Below are 20,903 nucleotides of genomic sequence, written 5' to 3' on the forward strand. Positions count from 1 at the left end.
CAAAGCAGCATGTTTCTCATTTTCTGTAGGTTTAACTCCAAATTAATTTGTAAGTGATCTAGGTTTCTTGTTCCCCGAAAGATACCTAATAGCACGGGGGAGTTCCTGCCAACCGAAACGTCGCAGCGGGGCGAAGGAAAAGCAGTAAAAAGAAACCCAGGAACTGTGACCCCTGGTGGGTATTTAACAAGGTGTCAGGTCGAGGGATTTTCAGAGCCCTCTAAGTGGATGTGACACCAGCCCCACTGCTCGGGCTGGGCCGCAGGAGGGTCCCGCTGTGGGGATGCTCTGCTGTGGCTGCTCGGTCCCATCCCGATGTAGTGATGGAAGGCACCGGGTGAGCACAGAGGATGGGTTGGGGTCCCAGGACCTGCGCCCCGCTGCATGGGAAGCAGGCATGGTTTAATGGGGCCAGCTGCTGGCAGGAGGACACAGGCGCTTTTGTCTGCACTCTCGCTCCCGGCACTGGTTGGGGCTGGCAAGGCCTGGAGTGGTTCAGCCACCGAGAGCCGAGCTCGCCACTGGGGCCAGCGGCCAAACCCACCTAACAGCCCTGCTGCCTCATTTACGCCGGGGCAGCCAGCAGCAGCAGCAGTGAGACTCCTGCCTTGCTGCTAGGCTGTGGAGCAGAGGCAGCAGGATCCCTTCCTGCAGGCACCCGGCACCAAACGTCATCTGCAGAAGGGCCAGAGCAGGGAGGAGACGCTGCTGTTGCTCAATGACCCCGCAAGGGCCCCGGCCCTGGCTCCGTCCCATCGCCACCGGCAATGGCTGAACGACACGGCCACCAAGCTGTCCCATGCTCTGTGGGCAGCGTTGCGGCATCAAGGACATCCCATGGACAGCACAACCCAGTTGCCCATTCACTCTCCCCAGCTGTTGCCAGGGGTCCCATCTTTCTTAGCCTGATATAACACGGCAGGGAAGTATTTTTGGGGACCCTGGAGTTGGATTGAAACTGACACAACAAGCTGCTGGGGTCTTTGCAAGACAGATGGCCGCGTGGCATCAGCTGGCCATCCCAAACATGTCTGCTGCACCACCAGCAGCCACCCCATCCCCATCCCAACGTCACCACTCGCTCCTTCCTCCTTCATCCTCTCCAGCTCCCCAGGAGCTGCACCCCGCTCCCTCCATGCAGGTGCCCGCCATGGGGACGGTGCTGGCCATGGTCTCTGCCACCAGCTTCCCCCCCAGCCCCGCCGCAGGGTTAAACCCCCCAACCAAATGACGGAGGAAGATAGGAAAAACAATCACAAGAATTTGTTTCATGCTGCCTGGATCCCTCCTCGCACGCAGCAGTGTTTTTGGACGGCCAATTTATAATCAGCAGTGTGGAATGTTGTAAATTAAATATTTTTAAACAACTTTGCTCTCTCTCTGGTTAAACATTTCAGAGATCGCTCTTTCTTGTCTGTCTCTTGCTGGGTGGTCCCTCCATTCGCCCGTACATCTTCCTCAAACACAATTAACCATTTAGATGTTGCACAAAGGAATAGCTTATGCATACAACACCAGTCGCTCGCTGCTCTGGCAGTGGGGGAGGGAGGCAAATAAGAAGGCAGCTTCTTTTATTTTCCACTAAAAACAAAAACAAGAAAATCCCTTTTTCCTTCCCAAACTATCCCATTTTCCTTGAATTGTAAAGGCGCTGATCCAAGCCCATCAGCTGTCTCGGTGTTTGGTCCAGGAACCCCCTTTGCTTTTCCCCCCTCTCCTGAAATTCAACATTAGCATTTTAAAAGCCTTAAACATACAAGTTTATTTAGACCCCAGCTCTCACAAGCTCTTGCTTTCCATATTTATATACACGTGTACTTTAACGTATATAAAATGTCTGTCTATAGGGCCTGGAAGGAAGTTCTCGTCTGCCGGCCCGTCTGGGCAGCACGGTGTGTCTGTGGACCTTGGCTCCTGGGACACAGAGTGGAAATGGATGCTACCCTACAGCAGCCACTCTGCCGGGACCCAGCGAACCTCAGATGCTGTGCAGCTCTGGAGCAGAGATGCTGGACCTCCTGGACTCCCCTCCAACTTTCCAAGCCCTTGACACACAAGCTAGCGGGAAGGAGGGGATGAAGCCACAAGGGCTGGGGCTAGGCTGGCAGCAGCCCGCAGCAGGACACACAGGAGATCTGAGGCCACCACCTTCCCCTGCAGCTCTCCCAGGGAGGTCGATGAACCAGGCAGGACAAACCGCCAAGCTGGCCGGGCTGACCCAAGCAAGACTCAGCACAGCTGTGCCGAAATCAGCACGTGCCAGCTCCCCCAGACAGAAGTGTCCCAGCAGCAGAGGACGGGCAAGGAATGGAGCCAGCCATCAGCCCTCAACGCACAACCTTCTCATATCCACCCAGCTGCACATCTGCCAGGAGGCTTCAGGAGAAGCCTGACCAGAAAGCACCGCCGCCTACAGAGCTGGGAAGCTCCGTCCTTTCAGAAGCAGTGCCCACAGAGCACCGCCCTGGTGTTAATATCACCACAATGGACGTGGGCTGCAGGGCTCACCTGCGGGGCCTGACCGAGTGAAACAGACAAACTAGCACAAGTCAGACCTCCATGAATGCCTGCATGACTCGGGACCGAAGCAGCACCCCAAATAACCTGGGAACAGAAAGGCATTTCTGAGCTCAGCTCTCCATTCCCCTTTCATTTCCTTCCATTTTCCTTCCATTTCGCCACCCTTTCTGAGAAGGAATTGTTTCTAATATCCAACCCATCCCCTGCTCATCTGATGACGGCAGCGGGACGGAGACCAGGTGAGATGAGGAAGGGTTAACCTGGTGCCCGTCTTGGGATTCCTGAAGGCCCTATTATCCCGAATTATTTTTCATAATTACTGCCACACACGTAGACTACATCAAGAGTGAATCTTCACTTTGATAATTTGTGCTGCAAAATCTCACTTTGGGATCTACTTTTATCTCACACCAAACACCTGCAGGTCGTAAAAGGCAAAAAGGAAAAGAAAATGCCTCAAATCCCGGCCAGGTTTTCAAGTGTCAGGGAACACTAAATTAATGCTAAATTCTAACCGCCACAGTAATGAGCCCCCCACCCTCTGCTTAAATTACCTAAACAAAAGGATTCGAGTGAGACGTTTCCTTATAATTAAGGCACAAGGAGGTAAAGCTGTGTTTGCTAAGGAGGAGGTCACTGACATTTCAGAAGCGAAGATGGATCTTAGAAACCACGCTTTCTATCCCAATCCCGCCCTCCGCAGTTGGGTTTTTGTTTATGAAACGCTGGCAATGTCTGGATTATAATCTCTCTTCTGTCAAATTAGCTAAGAAACGGTAATTTTTCTCAGGGGATGCTGGTGCCCACGGAGCACACATTTAAAATTTATCACTTCAGTTAATGAAATCTCATTCCAGCCAGTTGCTGTAAGCACCTCTGGATGCCAAACTGCTGGGCTCAGATAAATGTCCCGTTGAATCCTACCAGATTCCAATAAACAGCTTTTAGGTAGGAACTCGTGTCCAATTTACAAATGTTAAAGAACAGCTTGTGTTTCAATCCCCTCCAGGTGCTTTACAATCCTGGCACAACCCCTGACCACAAGGCAGTGCGTTTCACATTAGCGCTCTCGACCCATCTCACATACAGACGGCCTGGACGTGGGGATGGACCTCCTGGCTGGGAACGGCAAAGGAGCCATCAAAATAAAGCAGCTGGTACCCGCTGTTTACGCCCTACTTTCCCTCCAGCCCCGTCACATTGCTTTTGGGCAGCATTTCCAAGTAACGGACCGCACTCAGCCCTGGAGCAAACGGGTGTCAAACTCCTCAAGCTACATCGCAGAAGGAGCAGAGGTGCAGCTTAAATGCTTTTGCGCTATAGGGGTAGCACTGCAAGAGAGGGGAGAAGGCTGGTGAAGGGCTACACAGAGCAGCCCACATCGTGTTTTGCTGCCCACCTGCTGCATTGAGGACGTGCAGGCAGCATCCCGAGTGGTTTCTCCTGGTATCCGGGGCTCAGCCTGCGTTGCAGCGGGGTCGGCAGTCACTCTTTGGAGTAGGCACAGTCTGTGTGGTCCCTTCTGCTGGAAAAGTACAGTGCGTTCGCCGGGGCAGGGAGCGATATCACCCAGCACAAACCTCGTGCATCCCAATGAGGGGGGAAGGGCTGGCGGACACGCGGCTCTGTAAATACTTCTTTATTAAGACATAAATACAAAGCTGAACAGGAAAGGAGCAGTGACAGGGTAAACCATGCCAGTACTGATCCGCGCGGATGATCTTACGATGCTGAACATCTGGTTCTGCTGCCAGCTTCCATAAAATCATCTTTAAAACCTACTTGGGTTATATCTCCATCAGCTGTTCAGTGCCCACAATGACTTCATTAACATGTTTGGCTGAAAAGAGAGAGGGAGGAAAAGAAGAGGAATTGAGTTTTGCAGCAGCGTTTCAGACCTTGCGTTTTTTAAATCTGCATCCTTAAAACAAATGAGAAAAGCAGATTCTAGGGAAGTTGAGCGCAGATTTGCTGCCCTTTTTTGGTCTCCGGCATCTCTCAGACAGCATCCCACACACATGGCAAAAGCCTAAACAACTGACTAAACATTAGGAGGTTTCTCTAATGGCAGCATTCACACGTACGTGTCACTACCACACAACAGAGGCCCGACGGAAGTCACAGCTGCTGCTGACAGGTGTACCTCTGGGCCCATGCAAAGAACCATCCACATCCCATGTGGAGCTCTGATACAGAACTACAAGGTCACTCCTCTGCCTATTCCCAACACCGGTGGACACATTAACGTGCCAGTCCCTGCCCCAGCACTGTTCATGCGCAGCACTAAAAGAGCCTTCCATTTAAAATGCAAAAGCAGCCTGTCAGGGAAAGGCTGCAAAGAAGGGACCTCGAGCCAAAATAATAAAAACACAGAACTGAAAGCCTAAAAACCCAAGCATGTGGCCTCAGAGCGTGACACAATGCCTGCGTGCTCCAAGTGGGTGTCCTCGGGGTATGGCCAGAGTTGGTGAATCTGAACCACTCCCTGGGAGTTGGACACCCATTCAAGCGAAGTTCAGGTGCTTTGAACCGTGCCCCAAGGCTCTCCATCCCCCTTTTCCACTTCTGTACATTCAAGAATAACAATTGGCTCTGGTATCCAGGGTGCCTGGGGTGAATCAGCGGGGCCTGCAAGGTGCTCAGGCACACGGTGCTGTCTCCAACAACTTACACAGTAGTGGGGGTAGATGGCCAAGGATGAAGGAAACAACCAGTTGTGTTTTATTTAGCCACCTAAAATGCCTCCCCTCAGGGGAGCAGATTTTGCAAGAGCGCTGCAAAACAACAGCTACGCTGCCCTCGGCTGCAGCAAGCAATTCCTGGCAGTTCCCAAACTGGCCGAGCTAACACGATGCTTCTCGTGGTTTAGAACTCAAGACATGATGATCTTCGCACCACGCAAACCGTCGCTCCAGAAGTGGTTTGATTAAAAACTGCTCTGTAAACTTCAAGGAGTTATTTGGACTGCAGAGAGATAACTTCCTGCTACGGCCCTGACCCCACCGCCATACGGATCCTGCTGTCTGTTCTGCCTGCAGGACAGAGATGGGTTAGCCACATGACTGCCTTCCAGAGATCCTTCTTGAAAATAACAACAAAATAAGAACAAAAAGATGCTTCTTACTTTCAGCATCAGATTGGGTAATTTATTCCTGCGCTCGGGGCGTTTAGTGACAACTGCTAATTAATCCTGGAGCCTCATGGAAACATCCTGGGTCTTAAAACTGGAGCTGAAAGTCAGAGCCCGGGCTCCAGCACTGGGCACGATGAGCAGAGGTGGGGATGCAGCTCGGGAAAATGAGGGACTGACTGTAGGCATGCCAGGTGCAGGCGTGATGTAGGTAGCACCACACGATCTCCCCAGCACAGCTCTGCCAATAGCCCCAAGTCCAGCCCTCAGCTCCTCTTTCCTCCCGTCCTGGACCCCACACAGCTCTGCCAAGGTACCTCAAATCCAACCCGCAGCACTTCTTGCTGTAACATTCCTCACCCCCAACAACTTTCCCAATATATCTCAAACAGGCCCTGTAGCAACTCCTGTGACTCCATTCCTGAACCTCCTCCAAGCAGACTACCTATCATGTTGATTTCAGTGATGTGAATAAGACTCTGGCTAGCATCCAGCGAGAGTAATTACGTTATGCCTCTGCAGATTAAACATGCCTTCACCTAAGCTTGTGAAGAACCATGTCAATTTATGGTTCTATGTATGAGTTATCTGTAGCAATACCTTTTAATAAGGAACCTTCTGCTTCATTTCAGACAGCATCCTGCACTGAACGTGCAGAGCTGGGATGGGCCCCGTCACATATTTTGTTGCAGAGGTGGTACCAACTATTTGTATTTTGCACCAACATGCTTACAGCCTTCTTCTGGTAACTCGCATTTTCCATCTGATGAGCTCAAGATGCTTTTCGAGTGCGGGTGAGTAAGAGCATTCCAATTTTACAGGTGGGGAAACTGAGGCAGCAGCAAGCTCACTGAGATGATGCCGCACGCCTTCCCTGATCTCCCATCCTGTCCTGCCCTGATCCACACAGCCCAGATTCTGGCACACGCAATGTATCACTGCTACCACCAAACCCATTTCTCCTTGCACAGGCTAAAAGGAAACACATGAATGTGCCTGCCTCAAATCCACGAGAAAGTTTCTAAGTGATAAAGGGAATGGTTTTGCTAGAAACAAAGCCCGATTCCGCACCCCAGAGGGATGCGATAGGCAGATAAGGATTCACCCTGCTTCCCTCTTCCCTTCCCAAAGCCCTGCTTACAAAGGAAAGGGAATTCAGACTCCACCGTGTGTGCCAAGGAGCGGAGCTGTGGATAGCGTTTCATTATCAGCCCTGGCTGCCAGTTGCCAGTGGCTCTGGCTGGTATCAGCAAGCTCAGTTCGTGCAGAAACTCTGCCTGAAACTCAGGGGGGAGGAGGCAGAAGTACCTCCCATGCTCCGCTGTTCAGCTCCCTTCTCCTTCCCCAGCTCCCCACTAGGGATTTCTTACCAGGCTGCCTTTTATCTGACACTGGCAGGGTTACAGATGCATTCAGCCCGCAGAGAAAGAAGAGGGATTAGAGAAAGGACTTTCAGAAAGCCTTCGAGTTGGACTCTGCAACCTTAAATCATGTTCAACTAGATCTTCTCAGATTGGGAGCATCTGGTGCTAAGCAAATCCAGAGCTGATCAACACATTCAACCTCCTGATTAGCGCTTTGATTCAACTTGCTGACGCAGCCCAGCCCCAAGTCAGCCTGGGTGCTTGAACCCAGCGTCCACGGAGATTTTACTGAGCGTAAATCAAAAACCTGTCACTCGTTATAGATGCGTTCCTGCTTAGGAAGACGTGTGTTTACACATACTGTATGCTGAGCCCCTTAAAAACATACGCACAACACGAGGAGAGCTGGGGAGCAGCAGAGCCTTCGGTGCTCGGCTAAAAACAAATTGTAATGCAAATAAACAAAGGGGCGGAAATGACTGCAGAGCCCAGCACAAACCCTACCACCCGGGATGGGGGCTGCAGCCCAACGCTGCCCTCCCCTGCACGGCGCAGCCTTCCTGGCAGGTTCCTGCGAAGCTGCTTACAGAAAGGGGATGCCGGAGCATTCCTTTAAAAGCCATGTGAAAGCATCTCCTTGCTGTTTGCTCAATTAGCCCCAGACAGATTGCTGCTGCTGCTGCTGGTGGCAACGCTGGGTTGTAAAGGAGGAGGGGAAGGAGGGGAAAGGCAGGGAAAGAAAAAAAAAAAAGGAAGAAAAAAAAAAAAAAAAAAGGTTAGGGCCTAGGCCCAGGACCACCACGAAGTTCCAGCCCTCAGGGGCTCCAGAAAACGTTCAGTTTACTCACTCAATTACATACACTGTTTTATAAACCCTTTAAAATAAAATAGAAAACAGTCCCTGGCACAGAATTACTGCTCTATTATACAGCAGTGATGAAAGCCACTGCTGTGTATTTGCTCTCTTTAAAGCAAGAGATAGTTTAACTTAAAAACCGGGCAGGGGGAGGGGTGCCTGCAGAAACGCATGCACGAAAACACACCGTGGGTGGCTCCTACCACATTCACCCAGGACAGAAAGGATCAGAGAGTGGGAGAGAGGAGCAACTTGTCTCTGCAGCGATGGTTGGCCCTGGAAAGGCAGCCAGGTTGGTGGGGGGAGAGGAACTGAAGGGGCTTAAGGGGATGGGAAGCAGCTGAAGCTTGACTCTGGGAGGCTGGAGGGTGTTTTAAATTACATGGAGAGATAAAGAAGGGAAGCAGGTGATGGAGGCTGATTTGTTTGTGTTTATGGAGCACTGGGGCTTTCCAGTCAAGGCCTGCTCTCTCCCCAGCTACGCCACATACTTACATGACCGCTGGTGATTGGGATGACTGCACCATGGCCCCTAAGGCCAGAAGTGTCCCACAGATTGCAAGTGCCGCATGAGCCCCACACTGAGGCTGTGCTAGAGGGGCTCCGGAGTGATGCTCTCGGTAAGCATCCCAGGGAGGGATGTGCAACTCTGCCCAGGGTGCTGGGAATGGGACTGGTGAGAGCTTCAGGCACATCAGCTCTGGTGAGCAGCTGGGGGCCCAACCCAGGCTCCAGGCAGAGAACAGATGGAGATCCACTCTTTGAGATCCCACCCTTGTCGTACACCACTCCCAGCAAACACCCGTCTGCAGTGCCTGCGCTCAATTGGGGCAGCTGAGGCTTCTCTCACCGGTGTTGTACACAGAATGGTTTGGGCTGGAAGGGACCTTCAAAGATCATCCAGTCCAATCCCTGGCCACGGGCAGGACCATCTTGCACTAGATCAGGTGTTAACACCTCTTCCCTCATATCCACCCAGAGAGATGAGTATGTCTTGGTATGTAAAGGTGTATTGGTTGTTAATATACAGATGGTAGGAAATGTACAGAAGGAATAAGCAAAGGAAAACTCACCAGTGGTGGTGCCTTGGCTGAAGAAGCTGGGGCAGTCCTCACTGGTGAGCAATCTCCAAGAGATGCTGCCTCAGTGGGAGTCAGCCCTTAAATGAGGTCTCAGAGGGGATGAAGTTGGGCTCCACCCCTTCTGGGAGCACAGCTACATCACTCTCACCTGTGCTCCCACAGCTGACCCTACACTTGCCTCAGCTGATCAATCAGAGGTTCAGGCTGTGATTACCAATCTCCCATACAAAAGGTAAAGGCAGCAATGAATTCAGTGTCTGAAGAAAGATGAGTTTACTGTGGCCTTGAGCAGATGGACGGGGTGGGGTGAAGGAATTGGGAAAAGTGACTGTCCGAGGTAAGGGAATGTGATTGCTCAGGGTTTTAGGAGGTACATTCATCAGAGGAGAGTGAGACTAAGGACTAGGGATGCGTACAACAGTGAGCTCCTTGAGGACAGGGACGCACCCACAGCCCCAGCACTGTGGCAGTGTCCTAACAATCACTGAAGAAGAGGACTGGGTTATAATGATGGACGTGCTCCCACAGGGGCATTGCTCTCTCAAAGCAAATGCTAGCAGGGATCTCAGAACTGTCAATCTGAAAGCCTCTGGCCACGCTTCCCACTAGGATGGCAGCAGTGCCACATCTGCCTGGAGACTGCTGCCCACTGTGCTGGACACAAGCAGAGATCCCCTTCCTCTCAGGCATCCGTTGGGGTGTTCTTCCCAGCTCTTTCATGTGGCTGAGCTCTAGCAAAGCACCAGAGGTTATTTTCTCTGCATGGAGCATGTACAAATATTTCTACAAGGTTACAAACTGCTGCCTTATGGGTAGACATCACAATCAACACACTGTGAATACAGCAGTTCCCTTAACCCATTCATGCAGGAAGCCTGAACTTCCCTGGCTGGGAATGACACAGTGCTCAAGTGACAGTGTGACAGTGCCCAGCAGCAGAGGGAAGGACAAAACATCACTAATGGGTTATTCTAGGGGAGTTTTATGCCACCACTAAGACCAGAACTCACAAACTGTTTTTATACAGCTTGGAAAGGCAGTACTTGTTAGGATCAGCTAGAAATTGTCACTGATGCAAAAAAGGTGACTTTCTAAGAGATGCCTGTTCGAGCTGCCAGCTGATATCTTTGTCAGAGACATCCAGCAGGTAAACCACTCTAGGGAACAAGTCACACGGACCTCAAAATTTCCCTGTGAATTTACACCATTCCTGCTTTCCAGATCATCCTGCACCTCAGTGCACGACATACATGTGTGCACTGTTTAGTCTGAGTCTGCTCTTCGTAAGCTTTCTTAACTCCCATCTGCAATGCAGCATGCTTTCTGATCCCGACCTCGTGTCATGCTAAGCATTTTCAGTTCCCCAAGATTTCACCAGGAGGTACCCAGCATCTTGCAACAGCAGACGCTCGGCTCTACTTGAATGCAGAAAGAGCATCAGAAAGTCCATCAATCTCTTCCTGTCCCTGTCTTGCTCAATCTTGGCTGGAGTGAAGCATCCTTGCAAGCAGTCATCCATTCATATGTAGAGGCTCCATAAACTGTACCTGCCTGCACAGGATGGCATTAGAGAAAAACATGCTCTTTGGCCCTCATTAAAATAAAACAGTCTTACTCTGTTTCATTGAGAAGTCCTAGGACTGCAAGCTTGGAACAAGACTTGGAAAATGATCTGAAACGGGAGCCAGTCCCTACTGGATATGTGCCTTTTTCTGTTCTGGTGAGAAACCACACACTTTTGGCTATGTGATAAGCCTCTGGAAAAAATCTGTTTGCACATGTTCTCAGGAGGGCAGCTAAAGGCCCCAGAGACTGCTTCCCCTGAGCGCTCTCAACCAGAGAAGTGCAGGAATGCTGCAGGACTTCCCCCAGGCTTGTGTCCCAGCTCTGGGACCAGCACTCAGCACAGAACCACTTCCCTCCAGTGCCCAGAGTGATGCCGCCTGGGCACAACAGCAGCACAGAAAGAGGTCAAAGCAGTCAGGGATGGAGTGCCAGATGGGAAATGGAGCATGGGGCTGTTAGGCAGGGGGACTGGAAATAGTGTATATGGTGAGAGAAGAGGAGACAGGTGTGTGGCTGGGCATAACAAAATAAGAGAAAGAAACTAAGACTAGAGGAAGAACCAAAGGCTGGGAATGGGGTGAGACTGGTTCTGGGACAAAGCCATAGTGGGGAGCAGTGAGGCTGGAGTCAGGATCAGATAGGGAAACAGGTGATGTGTTTGGGGCCCAAAGGCTGATGCTGCAGGCAGGTGCAGTAAAGCCTACGTTAACTGCAGCCTCCTCTCCCTGCACCGGGAGTGAATCTCCAGGCTGCTGACACTCGTGGGCATCTGTGAAATTTCCTGGCAAAGTTCCACTTGCTTCACTCCAAATCCAGCTCCCCTTAAGGAGGATGACCCACTACTGTCAGTTCCCATCAGCTGGAACAGCAGAAGCTCTATAATGGAGTTCTAGTTCCTGGAGCTGCTAACGACCCATGCACAGGCCAACATGATCACATAAAAAAACTGTTTTTCTTTCCTTTTTTGCTTGGTAGACTGAACCCTCCATCCCAATATTTACAAAGAAAATGCTAAAGCTAAAATGTAATTGTTAGGAAATGCTACACGTAACATGCTGCTTCAGCACAGGCAGTCAGAATGAATGGGCCTACAAACAGCAACTCTCTGACTCTCAGTCCTTTCTAAAATAGGAGGAAAAATCAACCATGCTCAGGCCGAGGAGGTAAAAATGAGCTTGTTAACAGCTGTGAAGCACTAAGATGACAAATGTTGCAGAAAGGCCACAGAAAGGATCTTGTTTCTTGCATAGTGTACAGTAATTACGGCTTCAGACTCAAGCTGAAAGAAGACAGGAATCAGGGCTGTGGAACAACCTCGTATTAGGCGTGCGCTCAGCAGCACTTTCTGGGTGCTGACTGCGTCGTGGCACCAAAGGAAACAAAAATATATGGTTGCATTAAAAATGCACCAGAATAAGCACAGCGAAGCCTACATCTTGGTCAGAGAGATAATGCTACTAAGTACGCATCGGGGTGCCAAGCTAAGATTACATCAGCATCCTGAATGCTGATACTTTTTCCCTTTCTGCAAATACACTTTGTGGCAATAACACTGCTGTAATACACTTTCTGGGTGTACAGTGACTCAAGCTGTCCCTAAATGACACTGGCTCCTGCACAGGCAATGAACACAAAACATGCCTGCCGCAGGGACATCAGGGCTGAAAGTGAGGGCTAAGGTGCTGAGTTCTGGGTCCATTTTGCTAGTTTTATCCCGTGAGTGTCTCTCTACTATCTCTGTTCTCTACTTTGAAGAAAGCAAGTTCATCAAAAAGGCTGGAGTGCAATTGTAGTAACTGTCTTAGAAGTAGTGACTGAATGCTCTGTGCAATTAAGCCCTTTCAGAACTGCCGCCTGCCATTTCCTATCCCTTTAATAATTGCCTCCTTTTTCTTAGGTACCAGCATGTTTTTCCAACTGCTATCTGGGTGAGGTCGCCTGTCTGTTAATTCTCTGCTAGCAAATTTCTTAAAGTATCAAAGAGGAAGGGAAGTGGATGCTTCCTAGGCACGGTAATAAAACCAGTGGGAAGAGAATAGCATGACTCTCAGGAGGCATGGCTTGCAAATCCAGAAGTTTAATAAAACTCCACATCATGACTTTAACAGAGGCACTTAAAAAGTACCGTGTCTGGCCAGTGCTGTGATGGGGCCTGAAGTCATTGCTGACAGCTACCTGCCCCCCCGCCCTGCGTCTCTAACTCGCTCTTTAGTTTGAAATTAATAGGCTGCATCTGAACTGCCCCAAAAACCAGTGGTGGAGCACTCCCTCTATTTAGGTGTCCAGAGCTTTGCCAAGCCTATTATTAAGCGATGAGGTCTCCCACCATGTCCCCGGGGAGATTATCCCACAGCCGACCTGACCACATCATTAGGAAAATGTTTCAGATATCCAACCTAAATTGTGTTTAATTCAATCCCATTACTCCCAGCTGTGCCATTTGGACCACCCTAAATATGCCCCTGCCTCTTCCGTAGAAGGAAAAGGACGAGAGCTGGTTTGAGTTACTTTTGCCTGTCATTTGTGGTATCTGTTCTTCTGCCATCCTGCTTCCATGGTTCAGGTTATGAAAGGAGGTCAGTGGCTCAAAGAGCTCTTGTACCCTGAGCTGCCTGGGCAGCGAGACCAGGACTTGTATGGCAGAACTAGGAGCACACAGCCAGTTCCGCAGCAAAGTCAACTGTGGGATTTGCTTGGGGCCGTGCAGGATGATGCGGGGATCTTTGTACCTTTGATGAATCCTGGCTGATGCTTTGGAATAAGGAACTGCCGGGTTGTTTTTTTTCTTTTTCTTTAATGTTTCTGGGAAGGTGTATTCAGCTTTGCTGAGGTTTCTAGCATGTAACTCCCAGACTGGGGTGAACAGCCAGCTGCTACTGCTTACGTCTGCTGAGGTGCGATCAGCTTGCAGCAAAAGGTGGCTGTGACCCAACAGAACCAATTTTTCGTAACCTGGCTGTGAAGGCTAGAGTCTGAAGAAGGAAAAGTTACCAAACAGAACAACATAGCCAAAGTCTTGATGAAAGTGGGAATATGGAAACAGACTCACAGGGCCACACCAAAAGCTTGGCACAAGATACAGGAAGTCTTGGGCAGGGGAAAGGAAGTCATGGCATGCTTTCACAGTGAAAAAGAGAGGGCCCAGTTTGCTGTGGGACCAGGCAAGGTCAGAAGAAACATACTGGGCTGGAAAGACTCTGCAGTTCAGGAAATAAGTCATGAACTTCACAGACAGATCCCAGACCACCAAGGAGAACCTGACCCCCAGCCCAAAGAAATTCCAAAACGGTTAGGAAACTGAGGCAGGGAAATGAACTGAGGCTTTGTTATTATTTTTTTCTTGCTTGGCATAATGTCACATTTGTTATTCACAATCTACCTGAGTGTCCTTGCTAACATTAGCCATACCTTCCTGAACAGTGTAGCTGTAGGGTCCACAGACTCACTGACAAGTGCTCTGGAGTGTTGAGCACGTGGCCCTACAAGAATAGGTAAATGAACCGCAGGTTCCAGCCCTGTTCCTCTCCTTTGAAATACGTCATCACAGAATCATAGAATTATGTTGACAGATCCTGAAAAATGTTCAGATAAAGATGACAGGGACAATAATGAAGGAAGAATGGTTTCCATAACAAGATCATCCAGACTGGGACCTGCATCCTGGAAGAGACTACTGAAAAAGACACGAGTGAGGGCAAAGTGTGATATTTCTGTTTGAAATGATCTGCTGAAGAAATTGAGCATAGTAAATTAGCTAAATCTACGCCCTCATAGTTTCCTCATAGTTCAAATTGTACATTAATAAACAAACACGACCTCATTTAGCTCTCCTAGTGATTCATGCTCTGAAGAAGGCACAGATAGAGCATCATAAACAAGATGTATCTTCAGGGATAGGAGGGCAATGAACCCACAAGGGTCGATGATGACAACTGATGTGATGGACAAAGCCACGGGTAAGCAGAAACTGTGGAACACAAGGACCAAGACCACAGTGCACATAGCACCGACTGGGTGTTTCCTACAGTATCTGAGACTTGCAATTGTAGGATCAACACTTTGTTTTCATGAGTCTCTTCTAGTTTCAAATTAAAAGAAAATGTTCCATATGCATATCTGGCAATAGGTTACACCATACCACATTAAGTGCAAACCCTGCTCTTTGTGAAGACACTCACAATTGGGAAACCACCCGTATACTATAAAGACAAAACAAGCAAACAAATCCTGATCTGACTAAATAACTTCACATGGAGCCTGAAAAGGAACTCACTGTTGTCCTCAGTCCACACCCTGGAGCAGGGATCTGCCAAACCCCAACCATAAATATTCATTAAAAAGCCCTCTGCTTGGGATGCAGTCACTGAGACAGCCATTTCCTGCCCATTATCTCTTCGGGCAGGAAATCAACAGTTCCACTTAGGCGGTTACTGAGCCCTCACCACTCACAGCTTGATTGGACAGCCTAACTTTGCCCAAATTGAGGCCACATAGTTGTAACTTCTCTGAAACCCCAAAAAACCATTTCATTTCAGTAAGGCAGATCTGAATGTATCTGCCCTTGTATTTACTAGTAAGCACAGCAACTCCAGCATGGAGCAGGTTGGATGGGAACATGCTGGCACCTGCGGCTGCTAGCATTCACAAAGAGAAGGATGCCTGTGATGTCTGTGCCATCACTCATTTGACTGCATCACCCCTAACACTGACAAAAACTACTTGTCAAAATGACAGCTCCTTCTGCTGAGGACAACTCCAAGCTGACCTAATTGTGGTCTCTGGGAAAAGACTGTCTCAGCACCCAATCTTGTCCTTTATAGTAACTACAAAGTTTTTCTGCCAACTTCTGAAGAGCGAGTCCCTGGACTATTCTTATGCCAGGAAGCTGCACTTTCCATGAAAAACAAATCTTAATCTTAAGGGACACCACGCTGTCGAACAGCCACTGTTTACTGGCTCTTGAAGAAACAGGAGGAAAATCTTGAGAAGGAAATTCCTAAAATCAAGTACAAATGCATCATAAAAACAGCTTTTCTACTTACCTTTGGTTTCCAGTCTCTGATCACTTCCAATCAAACAGTCTTTGATGTCTGCACCCTTCTCTATCACAGCGTTATTACAAATAACACTGCCCTGAAGACAACACCTATAACGCAAGCACAGGGTAGAACAAGAAAATGATTAAAATGATAGGTACAAAACAAAGGTACCCACTGGGATAGCTAATAAACCTCTGACATGATTTGATCATCCACTTAGGAAAGAATTTCAGAGTCCAGATGTTGGCTCCATAACCCCTCTACGAAGATATTGAGAGATCTGAGTGAGTTATTGCAATGGTCTTTGCCTCTCCAGGCAGTAAAACAGTAATTGCGCATCTTAAACAATATCTGTGATGTGTGCTCACTCAGCACCATGAGTAATGTTAAATGGTACAAGCAATTTATTGCATAGCTACGGAGAAAAAACAGCCACGCTGCAGATTGTTTCCTCGCATTTACATGTGCAAAGATGGATAGAAATCATTAAAGGTCAGAGAATCTGGAGGCATTCAGCTATGAAGTGCCTAAAAGTACTAAGTACAGCACACCTTGAAACCAATTTGTGGAGAGAAAGCTGTGAGATACATAACAGAGATGGAGGTATCTGTCCCATCTCATATTTCCTCGATAGCGCTTCTGCTAATGTGCATTACAACAGTTGTGGATATTCTTGCTACCCTCAATCAAATAGCTTATCTCCTTCTGAAGCTTTTGGCTTCAGTGACTTTCTGCATCGAGCTCCTCAGTTTAATCCCTCCTGTGGCACCCGCAGCCATGGCCATGGGTCTCACCACAGCAAAATGCCGTTGGCTGCACCACCAGGCTGGCTCATCAACAGAAGAACTATTCTGGAGTTTGAACTAATAGCACTGAGGGCTTTTGGTACCGAGAGCCCTCCGAGCCTCAATATTGTATTGAACAGAGCGCCAGCCAGCTGTGCTCCTCAGGAGCAAGGAGGAGCATCAACCCTCACCCCAGACTGCCAATCCTAACGTTAAGTCCTAGTTCTTTTCCTACTCACACATTGCCACTATCTGGTACACAGAATTTGCCATTAAATATATAACAATTCTGTTGCTCATGTGAGTCAGAGCAGAAACCACCTGCATCACAAACACGGCATTAATTCTGCAGGAGTAAAAGCAATAAAACCGGACCTCAGCCACGGTGGTTAGCAGTTATGACTTCCCTTGAGCAGACTGTCCCCTCTGAACAATCATTCTTTTAACTCGCTTCAACTCCCCCTCCTCTGACCTATAAGGAGGCAATATGAGCAATTATGCTCCAAGTAACCAGCTCAGGTTGCATTGGCAAGGTTTTTACTAACATATTAATAAGATAAAAAGCGGCAAAGATACACAGCAGACCCCTGTCTGCCTTTGCTCTCACACTGTCACCAGCTGTTTCTTTCCAATAGCTCCATGTACTCCAGCCATCGTCCTGTGCAACAGCATTTGCTGGGAGAACACTCAGCGTTGAGAGTCGGGCTGGAAAACGAACTGGTAGAGGAAGGACTGCCCATCACTGCTGCCATCCTGAGCTGGTGCCATCCAAGCAAAGGTGACAGAACGGATTGCTCACTGCCTGCTGAAAGGGTCCCTGTCCAAAAAAACACGCTCCAAAATGCCTCCTCTCTGATCACTTTGAACCACGTCCCTGAGATTTGTGGGTTCCCACCATCTATCACTGCTTCTAAGCACAAGAACTGTGGAGATGTGGCATTGAGTGACACGGCTTAAGTGGGCATGGTAGGGATAGGTTGGCAGATGGACAACATGATCTTAGTGGTCTTTTCCAATCTGAACGATTCCATGATTCTAAGAGCCTTGGATGTGCTAAGATCTCCTACTTCAAGCTGTTTTCTGGAGCTCAGGCTGGAGCACGTTGGATGCGTGTCCCAAGCCTTCTTGGGATCGTTTTCCAACTCTTGGGGAAAGAACAGCATTGTAACCAAGAAAGTGCTGATGACATTAACATCAAAGATAAGGGGCTTTCCTGCCAAACCATTTGTTGGAAGGACAGCCCAGGGAACCAAGGCAAACGTGGCTGTGCCAGGTGCTCGCAAACCCTTCCCCGGTGCCAGTGTCAAGCAAAAACAAAAGACTCCGCCACCCCAGGAGTTTCTTCAAACTTATAAACACAACCAAATGCACAAGTTTTAGAGCCACGCTCAGCGCTAGGATTACCCCAGTCTCACACACCAGCAGTGAATCTGGCTTTTATTGCTCAAGTGGAACAAAACTTCATGAGATAAAAACACAATTTGTGGGTGTTCCCTTTACCCGCTGACAGATGTAACACAGCCATTTTGAAACCACTTGTAAATGCCTTTTTTTTTCCCCCGAAAAAGTATGTTATAAGGCCTGCCAAGATAAGTATTTTGTGTGTTTATTTAATTTTTACCATTTTTTCCCCCCCCTTTTTTAAATTGAAGAGTAAGGGATAAACTTTTATTCTCTTAAAGGATAAATATCACATCTCAAGGCAATCTCCTGCATCCTCCTTGGATAAACAGCCACCGTGTTTCCTGCCTCGCTTAACAATTAGGTGCTATTAGTCCTCAAAGGTGCTCTGACAGCATTCAACTTCACTGACCGTGTTGTGTGTGCGCATACGCACATATTTGATGTACTGCTTTATAATGCAAACCATATTTATTTCTCTTCCTAAAACGCAGTATATTTTTAAACTTTTCAGCACCGTGAAAACGGATATCTTCTGACCTTAAAATCCAAAGAGCATGTTCAAACCCACAAGAGGAACTAATTTGGGGCATTTGATTTATGGCTGAAATTTCAATTTGAATTTGTTTTAAGTGCAATCACAAGCTGAAAGCCTGGCAGCTGAGCGCTTTTTCAGAAAATAAATAAAAATATTCGGTGTGTGTGTGTCTGCATTCTAGAGAGAGCATTTTTACAAGCCCAGTCCTGTAGTGGTAACAGATGTAGATGTCGGCTAGCTGAGACATTAATTTGTTATACAGGTACAATGTGCGAATGGAAGCATATGAGAGCGAGTGTGTGTGTATGGCTGTGCATGTGTCTACGTTATGCACAGCCCGCATCTGAGAGACAGAGGCTGACTTGGGTTTGGTTGCTTTTTTTTTTTTCTCCTGAAAGTGAGAGAACAAGAGCAAAAGGAGTAGTGGCCAAGGAGGCATGGGGGGATTACAAGGATTTAGGTCTTTAAACTGCAGACCACCTAACAAGATCACTCTGAAATGCCACTAATTTCAGTTAAGGCCACAGACCTCCCTTCCTCTGCCCTCCCTCTCTCTCCCATTGTAAACAACTAATCCCAGCAGAAAACAACAGAGAGCAAAATATACACACATTCTGCAACATTCCAGGTCCTTCTTTATCTTCTATTTATTTTTCTAAAAGGTCAGAGTATGTATGGAGGGAGGGGGGAGGGGAAGAAAGCCAAAAAAACCTCAAGTCCATCTCTTGTGTGGGCTTGAAGGAAGCTGGGAGAAAGCAAAGTCCAAGAGCACACAATATGGAGCTTTTATAGCATAGCAATTCCTGGACCGGGCTTACTTCCCCCTCCCTCTATTTGTGGCAAAGTCGCATAGCTTTAAACCAAAGGACAGGGTGGTCGATTACATCTGAAAGAAATGTAAAGAATTGAGAAAGAATTCCATCTCCTGTCGAAATTATAAATAAGGAAGTATTAGTCCCAGAGACAGGCTGATTTATGCAGTCCTGGAGCTGCTGACTTTCAGCCTGAGTATCAGTCTATAAATCTAACTCTTAAATCAAATGTGTCAATCGCTGCAGAACTGAGACACTTAAGAAAAGAAAGGCACCTACCACTGAAAGCAGGAAGGCTGCCAGGGGACGGAGGTACTGTACCCTTCTTAATTTTCTGAAGTGTAAATCTGAGATCAAACATCCTTTGGGGGAATGGGAAATCAAAATCCGCAGCGCTCAGCACACCGGGAGCAGGCTGCAGGAGTCCAGGACACAACCCCTAATTACAGGCTACCCACTGATTATTTAGGACTCTGTGATTAAAGTGATGAACGCTCCTGGGAGAAAGGGGCTTAAGTAACTGAGGTCAAGACCTCAACTGCAGCTCTCGCCCTGGTTGTGCAAGCTTAGGAAGGTACAAATGTCACAGGTTTGCCTTACAGCAAATCTCCTGAAATGCCAATGGAAGCTATCCAGGTCTGCTAGTTTAATCCAATTGTGCCAAAAAAACGACATAATCTCTGTTGGGCAGCAAAGCAAATGAGGTGTCTAAAATGCAACACTTAAAACCATAGGCTGGAGAGGAAAGCAGAGCTTGGAGCAGAGAGCTCAGGACGGCCGTGGGTAATGCTCTGCCATGCCAAGCAGTCAGGAGTCCTGCTCCTCCAGATGAGCTGGGAAGCAGAGATGGAATGGGGAGTTAAAAGCCGAGGGTGACAAGCCTCAGCAGCTACTCTGCTGACTGAGGGGTAGCAGCTGTGGATTCCCCTGGGAGCAACATCCCACTCCGCCCTGACCAAGGAAATAACAGCCACAGCAGGCAGCTCAATAACTGTGAGAGGTGGCAAGGGGAGAGCTCCAAACCCTACCGGCAGCCCCTCAAAGAATCCTCCTGAAGGTGGTGGCTGGAACACATGGTCACAGGATGAAGCACAAAGCCATGGGAAAACAGAGAAGAGGCAACACCACTATGAGGAAACTTGAGAATCTGCAACGTTGCCTTCACCAACATTTACTTTTACACACTAACAAGCCAACTCCAGGTATTGTGAATTCGCATCATACACTCAAGTAAATACCAAAGACTACAATAGATGCCAGCAGTACGTGCTATAATTTATAGATACGTTTCAAAGAAAGCATTCTTAAGTGAATTTGGGCTTTGATCTCCTGTTTTTCCCCTTGGGGGTAACAAAAACATTCTACCAATCCCCTAAATTCTTAACCCGTCTCCGAGGGTGTTTTTGCCGAGGAACTTGTTTCAAGTCTCTTTGCTAGCCAAGCTCATCACTGTGGTATGGCTCCTTTACGCTTCTTCCCCACACCCTAAACATTTTGCATTACATATTGCATATACTTGCCAGCACTCGTATTTTCCAGTGAAAGTTCAACTGACCTTAAAGGATTGCCTCAAACCTTCCTTAACTTGTTTTATTAAGTGAAATGTAGGCTGCCGGGGGAGGTCGCCTGGAAGGTTGTGCCTCACCTCTGAAACTTCAGATAAATCCAGCTGATCCTGGAACAAACCAATTGGTGGCCTTTCATTTAGCTGGAAGTCTGGTTTTGCACACTTCAGCAAAAGCACACGCTGAAACGAGTCTTACATCAGGAAACCTTTACGCATGAAGAAGCTGACCTCTGTCTGGGTTCT

General features: G+C 48.3%; 1 protein-coding gene across 1 annotated transcript in view; it reads right to left on the reverse strand.

Annotated features, from left to right (window-relative positions):
- Positions 1–4,144: 4,144 nt before the first annotated feature.
- The window catches only part of EIF2B3 (eukaryotic translation initiation factor 2B subunit gamma), a 90,902-nt gene continuing 74,143 nt past the window's right edge, over positions 4,145–20,903 (reverse strand). Inside the window, exons 11-12 of the mRNA XM_072343018.1 lie at positions 15,561–15,664; positions 4,145–4,360 (exon numbers count right to left, since the gene is read on the reverse strand). Of these exons, the coding sequence (XP_072199119.1) occupies positions 4,308–4,360; positions 15,561–15,664 (157 nt within the window). The 3' untranslated portion in view covers positions 4,145–4,307. The remainder of the gene's footprint in view (positions 4,361–15,560; positions 15,665–20,903) is intronic.

Source organism: Excalfactoria chinensis, chromosome 8 (genome assembly GCF_039878825.1).
Source record: "Excalfactoria chinensis isolate bCotChi1 chromosome 8, bCotChi1.hap2, whole genome shotgun sequence".
In the NCBI taxonomy this organism is placed as follows: domain Eukaryota; kingdom Metazoa; phylum Chordata; class Aves; order Galliformes; family Phasianidae; genus Excalfactoria; species Excalfactoria chinensis.